The 15425-nt window shown below is 34.9% G+C and overlaps 1 protein-coding gene across 3 annotated transcripts in view; it reads right to left on the bottom strand.

The window, feature by feature from the left end:
* MED13L (mediator complex subunit 13L) overlaps positions 1–15425 on the bottom strand; it is a 283072-nt gene that overhangs the window by 242815 nt on the left and 24832 nt on the right. For 2 of the 3 annotated variants that reach the window (XM_019977211.2, XM_019977210.2), the window contains exon 2: positions 8156–8393. In XM_019977211.2, the coding sequence (XP_019832770.2) occupies positions 8156–8393 (238 nt within the window). Of the gene's footprint in view, positions 1–8155; positions 8394–15425 lie in introns of those variants that run through there. The other variant, XM_070769611.1, reaches the window with a different exon arrangement.

Below are 15425 nucleotides of genomic sequence, written 5' to 3'. Positions count from 1 at the left end.
ACAGAACAAAAAATTCTAGCTCCTAACTGAATCATTTTGCTGTTCATCTGAAACACTGCAAATTAACTATATTCCAATATAAGATACAAATTCAATTTAATTTTTAAAAATACTAATAAATAAATAAAGTCAAAAAAACATAAGCCCTATGTCCAGAATTAAGCAAGTCAGTGCTCTATCTGTAAGTTCAGAAAATAGATTTTATTAGATACATAGATAATAGAACTCTAATAGTTTATTTTAAATGATATGGTAGAACTGAATTACTCTATGAGTAAATCACACAGTTTATGTTATATAGAGCTTTAGAGACAATAATGGTTTTAATTAAGGCATAAAGTATGGATCTGAGTTCCATTACAACTAGTGATATGACTAGGTCATGGACTTTTATAAGCATCCATTTCCCTATGGGTGTGCTAACTCAAATGTATGAATGGACAGGACACTCAAGGAGTCCTCTCAATGATGAACCACCAAGATTCAGCCCCACTTTCTTCCTTCCTTTAAAAAACCTAGTTTTATTTTAGAGACTTCTAATTTTATCTTCTATACAAAACACTTCAAACAGTAAGACTGACTGAATATGTCAGCAAAGGATTTTCTTGTAAAGTGTGTAGCAAGAAGTGTTTTGTTCTCTAATGTGTAATTTTATATCTACATCACTCAATTTTAATCTCCAAATACGTATTTTTTCTTGAATTAATTAGGCCTTTAAATTAACTTTTTCTCCAATTTAGCACATTTTAATTTCTTAGATCAATCTCTCTGAACAAGAGATAAAGAAATTGCTTTACTGGACAAAGAAATCTTTATAGTACTTTAATGCATAGGAACCTATTTTAAATCTTAAAAGTATTCTATTAAAATAGAACAAGATTTTGAACCGTGTTCATCACTAAAACTACTTACGTATCAAGCAAAAAGAAAAAAACAAAAGCTGGAATACACCGAGAAAGTTTACCTACTTTTAGGTTAATTTGCAACCCTACTTGTGGTGGTGACTTTAACACCTCATTACTGGGGAGTTTTATTCAGGTTTACTTTATAGAGTAGGTAATTTTATATATAATGCTTATACATACTTACCAAAACATAAATCTACACACACACACACATACCCTGCAAATCAAATGATTTAACTTTTCCCTAAAGCAACCATCTTTAAAGTATAATTTTTCTTACCGTTTAATTTTCATATCATTAGAACATAAGTCCTTTACATGCTATTTCACTACAATCTCTATATAAATGTCTCATTTTTCATAGAAAAAACTAATTACATGGTTCAGTAAGTTGCCTGTGGTAACACATCGATTTTATTTACATTCAAAAATTAGACTTCAGCTTATTCTCTCAATTTCAAGCACATTTAGCTTAATAATTCTATCTAATCCATTACATCTTTTCTTATTCTTCATATGAAAGAATTCTGAAATCTTAACCATCATTTTACAATATAAATTTACTGCTTACCAAAGTCTTAATAAGTATTTTACTTTCTCTTTTAAAAATAAAATGTATAATTTTCTATTAAATCTTTCAGTAATTACACACTAGAATCACTTGTATAATCATACAATGAAAACTATTACTATTTTATAGTTTTTTAGCAAGCTAATTCTTTCAAAACAAAACACAGTGAAAACAAGGAATACTTTATAACTACTCAGAACTAGCTACCATTTACCACTCGGTTCATGTTTTCCATCAAAGTGTTTGCTTCTTTTGAAACATAAATGTATTTTTCTATTATCCTCCACAAAGCAAATATGAAAATTAAAGTAACATTTACTTTTCAGATACACTGTGTTAACAATCTCAAGAATTATTAATGCCATGTAATGAAATCTCCATATAAATGTTGATACATAAAATATTAATATTAGAAATCTAGAATGTTGTAGAATGGTATAATTCACTTGTTTTCAAAAACATTAGATTTATACACTTGAAGAATAAATAAATGCAAACAATGTGAAAAAAGCTTTTTCAATCTAGCCAGAGATTAATTTTAATGAATCATAAATGAACTATCAATAATGACAAAACAGATATAAAAGCAGAGTGGAAAGTCAGGGATCAGAAGAAATTTCTTTAGAAGAAAAATTCAAACTAAATGACGTTTTACCTAATTTCATTCCTATTAATTTTATATGTAAAGGTGTCATTACGTTCAGAGAAAGCAATTCTTTTTCATTGCAACTGAGAATAAATCCATTTACAATGCTGACTAAAATTCATTTCATTTAGTCAAAGATAATCAGAAATCACCAAAACCCAACTGAAAATTCACACTGTTAAGATACACATACATGGTAATACATTCCTGTGTAGACATACTTCATTGTCTATGATTTTATGAAAACTCAATGCCAACACTTCTCTTTTTAGTATTCTAAGCAATAAGTGGCTATTAATTTTCAGAGTTTGGCTTGATCAACATAATCTGCCTTTGCGAGCTCTTGAATGTTTTTCATCCTTTCTTCTCTCCTCTGCCTGCCCCCCATCTTTCTCATGACTTCAGAACAATCTTCATTTGAACTTTTAACTGCTTTTGTAAAAGCAGATGATTGAAGAAGTACTCTGTCTTTAAACAGGTTCAGGTTCTTCCTCAAGCCAGAGTGAAAAGTTATGGGGGAAAATAACAATCACAGTCTCAAAGTTTTGCCCCAAACTTAACAGTTACAAAAGTAGGAGGGCATCTTTATACTGGATATTTACACCTCACTGAGAATCAAAAACAGAAATAATAATGCCTTAACTAGGTTTCAATCTTCTCACATCATCAAATAATTCAAAATTTCAAGTGTATTTATTATAAATCAACCTTATGAAAGGATAAACCATGCTATGTTAGAATCATTTAAGAGGTTTTTCATTCATTCATTCAATGAACGTTATTAAGCACATACACAACTAATCTGTGTAAGATACTTCTTCTGGACCAGGAGTTCTTTGGGTCAAGCCATCTCCAATCCCTAGAAGTCTGTGCTTGCTCTTTGTATGATTTTGGGACTCAAAGATTGCATGTCTTTCCCATTACTGACTAACAGGCAATGAAATAACCAAACAATTGTGTTTATAAAATGATTCTGTTTGGTAAATAAGAAGTCAATTTAGCATAATATATTATTCTCTAAAAATCAAACTGAAAAATGTGGCAAAGAATTTAGTCAAGCAAAAACAGCCCAGTTATAATAAAATAAAACGGGCAAAAACTATCAATATAAAGTTTAGTACATAGTCATTGGTATTTTTCAATTTAAATCTGTATCCTAAACTAAAAACATTTAATAACTCAATTCAGAATAAAATATTACAATATTATGGTCTTCCTGCCCATATTCAATATCTTATATATAATCTTTCTAATTATCTTTCTTGATCAGAAACCTGTAACAATTCCTCAAAATCTATCAGATTAAGTCCTTGCTTCAGTGAACTCCACACTATGGCCCACCTCCCCACTTTTTGTTTCCCCCAACTATCTCACTCATATCCCACGTTCTGGGCAAGCCTGCCTCTTCCACAGTTCATTCACTGCCTGAAGGCCCATTTACAGAGGCTACTTTCTCTGACTAGGGCAAATTCCATTGCAACCTATGTAACAGATGTATCCTGTAAGACACCGCAAGCCTCACAGCCTCTGGGCTTCACCCCTATCTCCCTATCTCTTTCCCTGAAGTCGCATCTGATACTTCTGCGAGATCCCTAACTTAAACATTTGGAGCTTACTCCACTATATCATCATTATGGACTCATTTAGCTGCTTCCCCAGTAAGACTGTGAGCTCCTTAAAGATGAGGATTCATTTTTACACATCCAGGGCTGATCACAGCTCTTGCCTAATAGAGACTAAATAAACAGACCAGAAACCAAGGTTTCTCACTAGGACTTACAGTGTTCTTGTGAAAACTTTATAGAACACTTATTTATGCATTAGTCCTGGAATTGAGGGCTTCCCTGGTGGCTCAGACGGTAAAGAATCCGCCTGCAATGCAGGATAGCTGGGTTCAATCCCTCGGCTGGGAAGATCCCCTGGAGGAGGACATGGCAACCCACTCCAGTATTCTTGCCTGGAGAATCCCATGGACAGAAGAGCCTGGCGGGCTACAGTCCATGAGGTCGCAAAGAGTTGGACACGAATGAGCGACTCAGCACAGCACACACCTGGAACTGAATGTTTGCTAATGTGGAAAGCAGTCAATATACTGTATTTCTCTTATATACTTACAGTGTTCCCTGCATTATACATATTTGTGTGCCTGTCTTATATCCTTTTCAGACTATAATTTATCAAGGGTAGAGATTTCAAAACCCTATAATTGGACCTGCTGATACAGGTACTTAGAGATGGAAACAAGGAAGGAAATACTTGTATATTCAGTATTCAGCCAGTGTCCTTTGATACCTCTATGTGGAAAAGGCAGTAAAGTTACAAATCTACATTACAGGGATCCAACAGAGTCAAATCTTAAAGTTCTGACCTCTTTACAACATAATTTAAGGTCTGTTATGAAATTCTGTTTACAGACTCTATCTAGACAAATTTCCTATGAATAGGAACATCTTCACTGCTCTCAGTTTATTATTCTCAGTTATTCGACATTAACAAACTCAAAAATGATTACTTCAATCTAAAAGTATACTTTAAAAAACTAGTATTTGACAAACATCAGCAAATAGTGAATGTTATACCACATAGACCAACTGCCAAAATGTTTTCATTTTAACGTCTGAGTTAATTGCTGGTACTGAAGTAGCAGCAGTAGTCACAATTCTAGATTAGCTTGCTCTCTGTGCTTTTCTGAGTACTTAAACATTTTTTATTCTTGTAACCCAGTTTAGAGTGAGGAAACTGAAGCACGAATAAGGTAAATAACTAAACCAAAGATACAGAGCAAGCAAGTCAATAAGCAGGGATTCAAACCCAAACCTCTGAACCACTATGCTATACAATATAAACAACAACTCCCTGAACAAGAGCCCAAAAGTGTTCATCCAAGTGACAGAGACCAGTTATAAACGTATCTTAGTCTTCTCATAGACTATTTCATAGGTATTTTAAGCAATTGAACAAAAAATGTAATATAAAACTATGTGTATCCTACAGGATTGTTCTCCTTCTGCATATACTTAAATACAATGCTTTGTGACATTTCTTAGTAGAATGCTATTTGGGCTTAACTGTAAAAACAAAGGTAAATGCCTAATAGCATAACTAAAAAGCATTTTTTTAAAGGACAGTAAAATGTCCCTTAAAAATAAAGAATGCTACAAATAATGGTACCATTATCTTAATATTAAAGGACCCTGACAAAATTTACTTTAGTCAAAATGGAATCATTCTTACACATACTAGAGAATGAAACAGATCGAAAGTATCCTAAATCTGTGTGACTGCCATTACAATACTCCCCTGGTATCCTTTTTTCATGATTGCTCTACATGTCATATTCTCCCTCACTTGAAACAAAGCAGTCTTTATGTCACTCGTTTTTCTAATTAAGTTTCATATATTTCCTAATATTAGTTGAAACGTGAAACTACTCTTTGCAACCACTTTTACCTACAGAAAAGATCATTTGCCTTGATCTAATAACTTTCACACTTTCAACATGTTAAAAAGAGTAGATGTACTTAACAAAGTTATGATTGTTTCATCACGCTAATACTTCCCTGGTGACATACCAAAAAATAAACAGTTTACACTGTTTTCAGACTCAATAGGGAAGAAAATTAAAACGCAATCATTCTCAGGCGAAAACATTCATAAGACACCGTTAAGTGAAAAGGGCTGAGTTAAAAAACAGTATGATACCACTTTCATTTATACACAGAAACACCAAACATTAAAACTCTGCTTTAGACTTCGGGATTCTTGTTTTTTTGTTTTCTTCCTTTGGCAGTTCTGTTTTCCTAACTTTCTAATTAAAGTGTAATATTTCTGTAATTTATAAAACGATCTAAAAGAATTTAATCTTAAATATGTACCACAAAAAACACTTAAAACATGAACAAATGTACATAGGCAATCTATAGCAACTATAAAATATTCAAACAGGCTACATCTTTTCGTTAACACAGTAACAAAATTCATGAGAAATAACACAGTAACTTAGCAAGTTATTTCTAAAAACACTGACCATGTGCCTTTTTGGTATGGATAAATAACTTTATACATCAACTAAATAAGCTTAAGTAATAGTTGGGCTTGGTTTCATCTTCATTATAAAATGATTATTTGTGTTGCTAACAGTAAAGACCAGACCAAAAAGTTAAAACATAAAGGATCAACAGGGAAAAAGAAAGAGAGTGAGACTGAGTCAGAAACAATCACAGAAAATGAAGGGGAAAGAAATGGAAAAAAAAAAAAAAAGTTATATTCCTCTACCATGTGTGCAAAATACTGTGAAAGAAGAAAAAGATATGCTTTGATACTTAAATGGACAAATATAAATGCTATCTTTTAGGAGGTATTTTATTTTAAAAACTCTGATTAAACGGAAACCAGATGTTTAAAACTAATTTTACCTGAGTTCACTGCAAACTACATGTAATAAGCTTTGAGATGTACATAATTCTGAGATTTTGCTGACTAACCAGCTAGGTAAGCAATCTTACCCAGAATAGATTCTTATATATATATAAACCAAATACTCTAAAAAACTATGGGAGAAAGGTTTGAGCTGAACAAATGGACCATAAAGTAAACAGCTCAATTAGTCCACTGTGGTTTACTGCCCTCTGGCTGTTGTGGCAGGAGATATCACAGATAAAAAAAAGTGGCTGTAAAGAAAAGCCAGGAAGGTGTCAAGCAGAAGTTGGCGGGAAATCCTTTAGGGAAATTTAGATGCTTTAAAATAGATCCTCAGATACATTAAAATTAGTTTTACTCCTTCCTATAAAAAAAAATTAAATATACGCAGTAACAAAACATTCAAACACTAACCAAAATTTTTCAACCACAAATTAATAAGAGTAATTTAGCCATTATAACGGAGAAGGCAATGGCACCCCACTCCAGTACTCTTGCCTGGAAAATTCCATGGACGGAGGAGCCTGGTGGGCTGCAGTCCATGGGGTCGCTAAGAGTCGGACACGACTGAGCGACTTCACTTTCACTTTTCACTTTCATGCATTGGAGAAGGAAACGGCAATCCACTCCAGTGTTCTTGGCTGGAGAATCCCAGGCACGGGGGAGCCTGGTGGGCTACCATCTATGGGGTCGCACAGAGTCGGACATGACTGAAGCGACTTAGCAGCAGCAGCAGCAGACGTTATAAATGCTGGCTCTAGGAGACTAAGTCCAAAAGAGTTAATGACCTATCCGAACTAAAAATCAGAATTAGCCCTGATTTAGAAAAATTCTTTAGCATACTAGACGAAAACATTTAAGGAAAGAGGTAAAAAAGTTTTACTAGAAATTCAAAGAATATCAATAAAATTTCCTCTGGTTATAAATTGGTGGTAAATACAAAAAGTATCGATAGCTCAGAAAAATCAAAGTCTTATACTAATTCAAAATTTCCAGATATCAGAGGTAATCTGAAGTTAAACATTAGGCAGCATTAGAGCAAATAATTCCTGGAATCACCTACTTACATAAAAAGCAGGAACAAAACACAGGAAAACATGCTACATCAAAACCAGAGTAGATTCTTTACATAAATCTTTCTTTAAATATACTATGCAATGACACCTCATAGTTCTGTCCAATAAGGCTTGCACTAAGTTTCTATTATCACTCTACAATTTTCCACCAGAGCTCAGCTGGCAAAAACTATAACAGCACGAGTCCAAAAAGAAAAAAAAAATTCTTTTCATTTCACTGACTTGCTCTAATAACTCACATTTCACTATCATTTTAATACAGTAGATCTTAGCCTCAATTCCAACCCAAACACCCAGGGGACACTATACTTTAATAGAGTGGCTCTCAAGGTACTGAGTCCCAGTATGAATGGGAAAGAATCTGAAAAAAAAACAGGGGTGGAAAGAAAAGGGGTGAGAGTAAAGAGGTTCCTTTGACACAAATCCATTAAATACTTGGATTTTTCTTCTTAGCAAGTCTTAATAACCTTTTCAGAATTTACCACTATTCAAAACATATATAATGCAGATAGTTTTTAAGAAAAAACAAAAAACTTACCCTGTAGTTCATGATGTATTACACCCACTAGATTGGGTTCGTCTCCCCACCAGAATATCCATAACTCTTTGCAATCTGGTTTGACATCACGGCGCCATACACACAGCAAGTTGGCTTGGAGACAGCGGATGAAACTTAACAGGATTGGATCATCTTGGGCTGGGGCTGAAATTATGGGTCCACAGTCCCCGTGCCCTCCAAAATTGTACCTACGCCATTTGATTCCTGTGAGTTCAGCCTGGAAAAAGAAAATTACAATTTTGACTGTTTTCTTCACATAAAGAACACTAAAAACAGGCTTCAATACAGAAAAATAAATCTGCTAATAATATTTACAAATTTCTGTCAATCCTTGATTTTTTTTAAGGGGGTAGAAAGTTCATTTCTTCCTATCAAGATTTCTAAATACATTATGTATCAAAATACAGCAAAAAAGTAATCATTTCCTGTTGAACCGTTTTTTATCTATTATTTACTATAAAGTCCCTATACATAAAACTTTCTATATTATTATTCCTTATTTAACTCATAAATTACATTTAGAAATCAAGAGTCTGTAGAACTGAAATAATTTCTTTCAAAGAATTTCCTCAATTTCATCCCATCCAGAAACTATAGTTTAAATCTTTTTTAATTGGGGAAATACAATGCAGTAACATAGTACTTCATTATGAAAGCCAAAATAACCTGCTAATAAACTAATGGAATGTTATCGGCAATTTATTCCTGCTATTTAGTGTGTGGCACACAGAAAAGCTTTCCTTCTATAACAATTCCCTAGTGCAGTTTGGTCTTTTGTTTTTAAAACACATTTTGAAACATAGTAACTTTAAACCAGCTGAGAGCAGATCCTCTATCTTTGATCTGTCTTGTGAATTTGTATTCTAAAATTTCTTAAGTATTAAGTTTAAAAAGAACGAAGTTTCAAGGATGTTTCAACACAAACAAAAGCTGAATTCCTTACTTGACTAGGAACTACAACTATGCATTCAAAACTGATAGTAAAACTTATTCATAACATAATTCTGTACCAAAGAGTCCATGTATCCCTTGCATTTAACCCTTACTCACTCATATTCCCCCTCCTCACACCACTCCCAACCACCAAGTTAGTAATTTTTGTCAAGTTGCTTTTCGAAAAACAAGAACCACAGGTGAGAAAAGTAACTGTTACCTTCTACTAGCATAACTAAAACAAGCTGAAGTCCTAAAACAATCACTATAAAGAACATCTCCAAGAAAAAATTATCAGTTTTCTTCAATCCCCAAAAAAGCATCACTAAAAGAAAATGATTCCAAAAATACAAACACCCAAACTAGAACTGTCTGAAATTCACTAATTTTTCCTTTCACAGTATGAGATGTGGAAATCTAATCTTTAATGAAAATTCTCAGTAAAACCTGGTCTTGGCATCATTTAGGCTTTCTCTTTGGACCACTTGGTTTTTCCTCCAACTAAATATACCTGGCCAAGGAAAAGGTTCAAACAAAAAAGTAAACTAATCACACAAGAAATAATTACTTTCCATTATCATATGAGAAATAATTATCAGCATACTTTCCTGTTTTTCTGTACCTAAACATTTTGAAGTTTACATGTTTTCATATCCTTTTTCATTTACTATAAATATTTTTTATATTACTAATTACCATTCAAAAATAATATTTTCATACTACTCACTGCTTGGAGAAAACAATTTATTCAATAACAACTGGACAATCTTCATTTTTCTCACTATTATAATTATTATAACTGGAGAACATCCTTGAACATTATTTTCCTCAATTATTTCCTTAGGAGAGATTGTTTGATGCAGAATTACCAAAGACTACAAATATTTTAGTCTTTGGTAAACTCACAAAAGAATGCTACCATATTGCTTTTCAGTAGTCTCATCAACACAAATAACCTCCTCCCAAACTGCCTATCTTTAAAAACTCCTATCAGTTTAATAAAATGGTATGTCCTTGTACTAACTGGTAGTCCTCATTCCACTTAGAGAAAATCATTATCATATATTTGATCTGATTTGAGCCAGTTTTCCTGGGTTTGACTTCCAGCTCTGTACTTATTAGCTGGAGGCAGAAGTATCCAGCAAATCATTTAATCTTGGTCTCTCAGTTCCCTTACAAGTAAAATGAGAATAATGGTATTCAGAACTGATCAAATGAGTTAGTATACACAGACAGTGCTTAGGACAGTGCCTGGCACAGGGCCAAAAACATAAATGATACTGCTGTCATTACTAGTATAGTTGTACTGCTTCCCTTCAGTTGTCTGTGTTTTCTATCATATAGATTTGTTTCTTCAAATAAAAGCAATATGTATGTATCTGTTTATGTTTTAATCAGAAAGCCAAAGATCAAGCTTTAAATATGTATCAAAGAAGGTATTAAATAAAAAGACTATGTGGGAGCAATTGAAATCAGAAAAGTAGAAGACTTGTTCAATCACTCAGTTGTGTCCAACTCTGTGACCCCATGGGCTGCAGCCAGCCAGGCTCCCCTGTCCATGGGATTTGGGGGTTGCCATTTCCTCTTCCAGGGGATCCTCCCAACCCAGTGACTGAACCTGCATCTCCTGCACTGCAGACAGATTCTTTCCCACTAGAAGACTAACTTTTCTTTCATCACGTAAACAAGCATTCTATGCCCAAGGATCCTGAGGAAGTGAGGGGAGAGGGAGGTAAGGGGGGGAATGAAAATATACCAATGAATGCGAACCACTCAGCAGTCCATCGGGTCACAAAGAGTCAGAAACAACTGACAGACTAACACTAATGTTTACACTAAACGTATTTAAAAGGTTAGAAAATTTAAATATATCAGATATTTAAACATCAGGTGAGTCAGTTCCCAAGAAAATCTATGAACCGCAATTTACTCACAAGAATACTTTCACCTGTAACATCCAATATGGCTCGGCAGACAAAAATACTTGGCTTTGATTCAGGAGAATGGTTTCCTAATCCTAGCACTTCCACTAACTTCCTATCAGTGCTTCTATGGTCTCAGTGGTAAAAGAAAGCCGCTGCCACCTGCTCTCTATCTTTATGGAGTTCTTCTAGCAAGTGATATAATACAAATGCAAGTGACATTACTTCAAAGCTACAAACTTAATCTCTTTATAACTAATTCAGCCAGAAGTACTAAAAATGTCCAGTCATTTAAAAACAATTTACCCCTTTACCTTAAAGCTAAATATCACTATACCAATCTTCAACGGAAAATGTAACAATGAAACACCATTAAAGCCTAACATATATCTAAGTATAAAATGAATGTTCAAAGATTTAGCTTTACATTTTGAATTAGTGATGGACAGGGAGGCCTGGCGTGCTGCGATTCATGGGGTCGCAAAGAGTCGGACACGACTGAGCGACTGAACTGAACTGACTGAACTGAAGAGGAAAAATGATTGAAACACTTTGTCCATGAAAAAAAAATTTTATCATGGATATAGATTCAATTACACTATTAAAATGTCCTTACATGCCATGATCATGTTTATAGTTAAAAATCAATTCCACACAAAGGTCTGGTGACCCCATTTCTGACAAATGTATATCTCCAAGACTCAATATTCTTGAGGCAATCCTTTAAAATATTTCTAGATGCAAAATGTCCCCAAAATGAAACTATTTCTCACTGTCAAAGATAACCAATCCATATTTATACTTAAGATTGTTGTTGTTCAGTTGCTCAGTCGTGTCCAACTCTTGTGACCCCATGGACTGTAGCCCACCAGGCTCCTCTGTCATTGGAATTCTCCAGGCAAGAGTACTGGTGTGGATTGCCATTTCCTTCTCCAGGGGATCTTCCCGACCCAGGGATCAAACCTGCATCTCCTGGGTTGGCAGGTGGATTCTTTACCACTGAGCCACCAGGGACTCCCTAAGCTTAAGATTACATAGTTTTAAAAATATAGAATCAAAAGTATAAATATATAAATATTTTTATTCATCACCTACTTAATACCAGGCACCACAGCAGGGTCTTCACATAGAATTTCTAATATGAGGCACCATACTAGGCTTCATATGTAATTTCTACATATGAGGCCTTCATATGTAATCTCTAATCTTGGCCAACAGCTAAAGAAATTAGAAGTCAGAAAAATTAAATAACTCTTCCATAACCACACAGGTAGCAACTGGCAAATCCCAAACATAACTGAATTTAAAGCATGAATTCTTTCTACTCTGCCATAATGTTTCATAGGGCTAATGGTAACAAGTAGCCCTAGAGGATTATAAAATAGTACAAAGAAACTGTCATCAACTCAAGTTAGCAATGACAAGACCTCATGGCCATACATTCCAATTTAAGAAAGTTCATGAATCTTTCTTCACTCTTCCTGAGTTATTAAGAAAACTAGTATAAGACTGCTCACTACACCATCCCATAAACAGAAGAGATTAATTTCACTCAGATAATTACATACTCCTGTACACATTACCACTGTAAGACCATAACCACACAAGCTAATTCTTAGGGTATGTATAACAAACCAAGAAAATAACTACTCTAATAGTAACAGAGACTGGAGGGAAGTTTTCTCAGCAATGGCTAGTATCAGCTGCTAAGGTAGTCAAGGTCCTTGGGGAATTGAACTTAACCAGAAGAGACTCTCCCAGCCAAAACAGTAGCTCAATTCAGAATGGTTCTAACTAAATTGCAACAGAATCAGGATAACTGCATTTTCTTATGACATGAATGTATTTAAAGAAAATTTATATTGAATCTTACCATCCTAATCTTTAGGTACTAATGTAAGAAGTGAGCTGATAAATTTTCCCACTGGAGGTCACTTATTTGCACTGACCCACTGCAATCAGATCCCTTGTGACCAACATACATCAATACTTGCAAAGTGGCTCTCCAAAGTTAACTGTATTCAGAGGCCATGGAATAGAGTAAAACTAATGTAACTTGACGGAGAAGGCAATGGCACCCCACTCCAGTACTCTTGCCTGGAAAATCCCATGGACGGAGGAGCCTGGAAGGCTGCAGTCCACTGGGTCGCTAAGGGTTGAACACGACTGAGTGACTTCACTTTCACTTTTCACTTTCATGCATTGGAGAAGGAAATGGCAACCCACTCCAGTGTTCTTGCCTGGAGAATCCCAGGGACGGGGGAGCCTGGTGGGCTGCCGTCTATGGGGTCGCACAGAGTCGGACACAAGTGAAGCGACTTAGCAAGCAAGCAGTGTAACTTGAGAAGAATGAACCCCGGGTATGTTATGGAAAGAACACTGGCTGCAGGTCAGGAGACCAAGGCTCTAGTACTAGTTTTTCAACTATTTAGCTAAATGGTATCAGGAAATCTCCATCTTAGGGCACCTTGGCAAGGTGATACGGCTGACCTAGATACTATAAAGAGCTCATGTCTTCTGACCCAAGCTAATTACATCCCACTCACAAACGTGACTTGTAAATGAAACTGACCCTCATTAGAGACATTTGAATTTTCAAGAAATAGGTGAAATAAAGATTTCTCAAACTACAGAACAAGCAGCTTAATATCAATCCTTGGCAGGATTCTAGGATGATCTGTAGAAAAGGCAGATGTGATCATCTGGGACTAACGTGAGTACATGAGGAAATTTCAAGTCTGCCTCACACCACTTCCTCCTGTGATAGGGTTACTACGCTAGCAGATCAGAAAAATATAGCTAACAAACATATTAAGTCACCTCTCAACGAGTCAAAGGAAAGAAAAAAGTTAGGATAACAGAAAACGTCTGTTAAAACATAACTAATCAGCTCCAGGTAAAGATGGCAGAACAAATACACACATCTGCTTTTGCTCGCTCTTAAATCCCTCAAAAAACCCAGTAAAGAAGTTTGTTTCTTTGTTTTGTTCCCTTAAATCAGAAAATCACAACAGTAGGTAGCAGAGATGAGAGCATCCAGATTTTTAAAGGTAAGTAGCCAACGCTCAAGAGGTCAGGAGCCTTATAGTACCTAAGAAAACTGAATCTGGGCTGTGGTGAAAGCAAAGCTACAACCCAGTTTACACAGAACGATAAACACAGGTACAGTCGTCCCTGAGTATCCATGGGGGATTGGTTCCAGGACACTCCACAAATTATCAAAATCTGTGGATGCTCAAGTAGTTTAAATAAATGGTGCATAATTTGCATTTAACCTATGCATATCATTTAACCTATGCATATAATTATCAAACAACTAAAAGGGCTCTTAGAAATTTTAAAACAATGATGCCAGAAACGATAAAACATCCAGAAAAGGGCTGGAAGATAAAGTTTCTCCCAGAAAGTAAAGCAAATAAAAATAAATAAATAAAAATAGGAGGGTGGGGGGAGATAAAACTAAAGGATCAGCCCAGGATGTTCAAAACCAAATAAAAGAGCTTTCAGAAAGGGAAAACACAGAAAACGAAAGAGGAAATGACCAATAAAATGATTCAAGAAAATTTTGAGGGGTGAAGAGGTAAGGGTGGGGACAAAAATGCAAATTTCCAGATTGAAAGGGACTCACAGAAACCATATTACTGTAAACTTTCAACACAATGCAGACAAAGACAAGCGCCTCAAAGCTCCCATATAGTAAAACGGGGTCAGGAATCAGAAGGATTTCTGACTTCTCAACAGTAATACTAGAAGCAAAAAGGCAATGGTGTAGTATCTCCAAAATTCTAAAGAAAAAGTATTCCAAACTAAACATCTATGCCGATCTAAATTATCTATGAAGTGTAAAAGCAGAATACATTTTAGAATATGCAATGTGTTTTTTAAAAAAATAAAAGGCACCCTTTCTTAGGAAGCTACTGGAGGCATACTCCATGAAAAGGAGGGAATAAACCGTAAGTAGCCATGAGATTTAGGAAATAGATTCAACATGGGAGGGAGCAAACGAAGCCCTAAGATTACAGGAAATAATCAGATGATCCCAGGTTGTGAACTGTGCACCAGTTAGAGGGCAACCAATCCAGATTATAAGAGGTCAGATGGCTCCAGGGAAGACCCTGTCACAAATCTGGAACTGCCAGAACACCGGATATTTGAAAGTCTTTTAAATGGAGATTCAAATATTAGGCAAAAGGTTTGGTGATGAATTAGTAAAAAATACATAAAAAAGTAAACAGTCCAAAAGCAAGCAAACAAAATCCAGATAATTACCATCTTCAAGTTACACAGAAAAGAAAAAGTAATCAGAGTTTACTCGATGGCTCTGCCATATATTAACATAATCAAGTGAATGTTAACACTGAATACTGAGCTAACCAAAATTACAATACAGCTAT

This window comes from Bos indicus, chromosome 17, assembly GCF_029378745.1.
Source record: "Bos indicus isolate NIAB-ARS_2022 breed Sahiwal x Tharparkar chromosome 17, NIAB-ARS_B.indTharparkar_mat_pri_1.0, whole genome shotgun sequence".
Classification (NCBI taxonomy): domain Eukaryota; kingdom Metazoa; phylum Chordata; class Mammalia; order Artiodactyla; family Bovidae; genus Bos; species Bos indicus.
Note: the sequence above shows the minus strand (reverse complement) of the source record. Positions and strands in the feature narration are given on the sequence as shown.